Here is a 2,500-nt window from a genome sequence, read left to right on the forward strand (position 1 = left end):
ACACATTTCCATTTCAATCTCAACATTCTTGATCGAGTTTTGATCATAATTAGGCAGGTGAAAGGTCAACTATGTAAATTCTGATTCTGTTCAAATGTAAAGATAAGATAAGAAATGTATAAGAGTGACATTTACCCTTTTGATCAGTTCACCAAAGAGGATTTCTTGGTCTGTGAGTATGGCAACTTAACTCAGCGTTTGTCAACCGGGGTTCCACAGTTTTATATATATATATATATATATATATATATATATATATATATATATATATATATGTGTGTGTGTGTGTGTGTGTGTGTGTGTGTGTGTGTGTGTGTGTGTGTGTGTGTGTGTATGTGTGTGTGTGTGTGTGTGTGTGTACATATATACAATATATTTATAGTGACAGGTCAGTGAGATAATTTCTGATACATTTCTAATCATAAAAATCGAGTAAAATCATCTGCAACAATTTGAAACAAAGGTCTCATATCAAAGCAATATAGAATAAAGAATACTGTAATTCTTTCAAGAATGCTCGTCAAGTCTCAATGATACTGAATGAAAAATAACAGGAAACATTTGATTACACTTTTCTTAAAAATAGCTAAAGCTGCTATCTCTTCGAATTAAGGAAAATATACACACGATACAAGACTATAGATAACAGCCACGAAACATTGCTTGAATAAATTAATGAAAATAGCAGTTTCATGTAAAAGAGACAATAGAGAATAAAGCTGCATTCGGGAAGCAACGCTGACTTACTATTTGGAGCAGTCTATGAGTTGGAACTTGTGCTGCTGCGCGTACACGGCCCGGATCCCAGCGTCCCGCCAAAGCCGCTCTGTGTGCTCGTAGAATTCCTGCAACACGAGTTATATCAGCTGCTACTTACACGAGTCTTTACATATTGGGTGAGAGAAAAGTAGCAACCATCCTAGCTCCATATCAGACAGCTGGATAGATAATGGAGTGAGCGTATTCAGAAAACCATACGATGCCCTTGAACAGTTTTCCGCAATCTGTATGATCGCTCAAGAACCATCTCAAACAATCAGTATTTCAACGAATTCTCCTCGTGCCCATTCATAAGCGCGCAAATTATCTCGTGCCCTCATAATACGGTTCAAACACACAGGCATACTCGCAAACCATGCTTTTAAATGTAGTTCACCACGACTAATGCGCCCCGCACCTCTTCCAGCCTCACATGACTAAATCATTCTTTAGCAACTGCACCTTTTCGCCCGGCCCACGCCCACCCTTGTCCGCACTCACCTTTGGGAAGGTGAAGCCGTCCGGGTCGATGCTGCTGATGTAATTGTATGAGTCTCTGTTGGCCTCCGAGCCGAGGGCGACCCCCAGGTGGTCCAGGTTCCTCGTCAGCGTCGTGATGGCCTCCAGGACGTTGCTCTTGATGTCCTGCGCCTTCTCCATCTTCTCTCTGCGGGAGTCTTCGTACTTTTGGCAGACATCAGAGGCCGAGGTCTCTGACGTCAGCAAAACAACAACAACAACAGCACAGACAATAATGATAATAGACCTAACAATATTCATCATCATAACTATGATATTAAATATGATAACCATTATAACACTACCGATAATAAAAACAATCATAGATATAACACCTTTTTATTACTGTCACTTTCATCAGCATCATGAATCATAAAGTCAAAAATGTACCTCGAGAATCTAGAATATCCATCTACTGGAGGAGCCAATTAAACGAATGGTGTGCAACTGTTAGAATATGTATGAACTGATCAATTCCTGAATCTGCACTTTTGGATTTAAATCCTGATGCAAAATATTTTTCTGGAATGGTTTTACTCTAATTCCGGCTGTAAATAATGGTATATGAAACGATATTTTATTATTCATTAATTATTATTTGCTTCTCAAAGCAGATCCAGTATATGTTTCTCGATTTTATATTTCATTAAACTCATTTCAATTAACTACAAATAATAATTTTAGATAACTTACTCTGAAGAAAACCCGCTGATGTGCAGAATCTTCATCTGCTTGATGATGGTGGTTTTGCCCGACTCCCCCGCCCCTGCCGGAGGACATCAAAGGATGAGTTTTACCGGTTTCTTTTTCCTCTCTCCTCCTGGCACTCCTTCGCATCAATTCACCTTTTTAGTCTCCTACATCTAAACATCGCTGAAGGACAATTCTTTAAAATCATATTCGCTTCTTTCACAGTATCAATGAAATGTATCCATTGGCATTTTTGCAAGAATCATTTAATGCTTTTCAACTTCGGTCTTAGCAATATTTTTGTCCAAAGCACGTATTTTGTGCTAAACAATATATATTTGCAGTATCCATGGCATGCAAGTGATCTCACATAATTCTGCGGGCATTTAAAGCGCGCGCTTGAAATACTATATGATATTATGTTATATTCGTATCGGAAATAGAAAAGTAGTATATATCATAATTATTCTCAATGTCTTTGATAGCATGTAAATACTATATCAACGATTGCATAAATGATGGTGAGAAGGCA

At 38.2% G+C, this 2,500-nt stretch overlaps 1 protein-coding gene across 1 annotated transcript in view; it reads right to left on the minus strand.

Moving 5' to 3' along the window:
• LOC122256806 (guanine nucleotide-binding protein G(s) subunit alpha-like) overlaps positions 1–2,500 on the minus strand; it is a 21,348-nt gene that overhangs the window by 7,691 nt on the left and 11,157 nt on the right. Inside the window, exons 2-4 of the mRNA XM_086551136.1 lie at positions 1,972–2,044; positions 1,261–1,426; positions 748–845 (exon numbers count right to left, since the gene is read on the minus strand). Of these exons, the coding sequence (XP_086407262.1) occupies positions 748–845; positions 1,261–1,426; positions 1,972–2,044 (337 nt within the window). The remainder of the gene's footprint in view (positions 1–747; positions 846–1,260; positions 1,427–1,971; positions 2,045–2,500) is intronic.

The sequence above is a fragment of the Penaeus japonicus genome, unplaced genomic scaffold, assembly GCF_977035675.1.
Source record: "Penaeus japonicus unplaced genomic scaffold, GWHDUDI00000001_assembly GWHDUDI00000024, whole genome shotgun sequence".
In the NCBI taxonomy this organism is placed as follows: domain Eukaryota; kingdom Metazoa; phylum Arthropoda; class Malacostraca; order Decapoda; family Penaeidae; genus Penaeus; species Penaeus japonicus.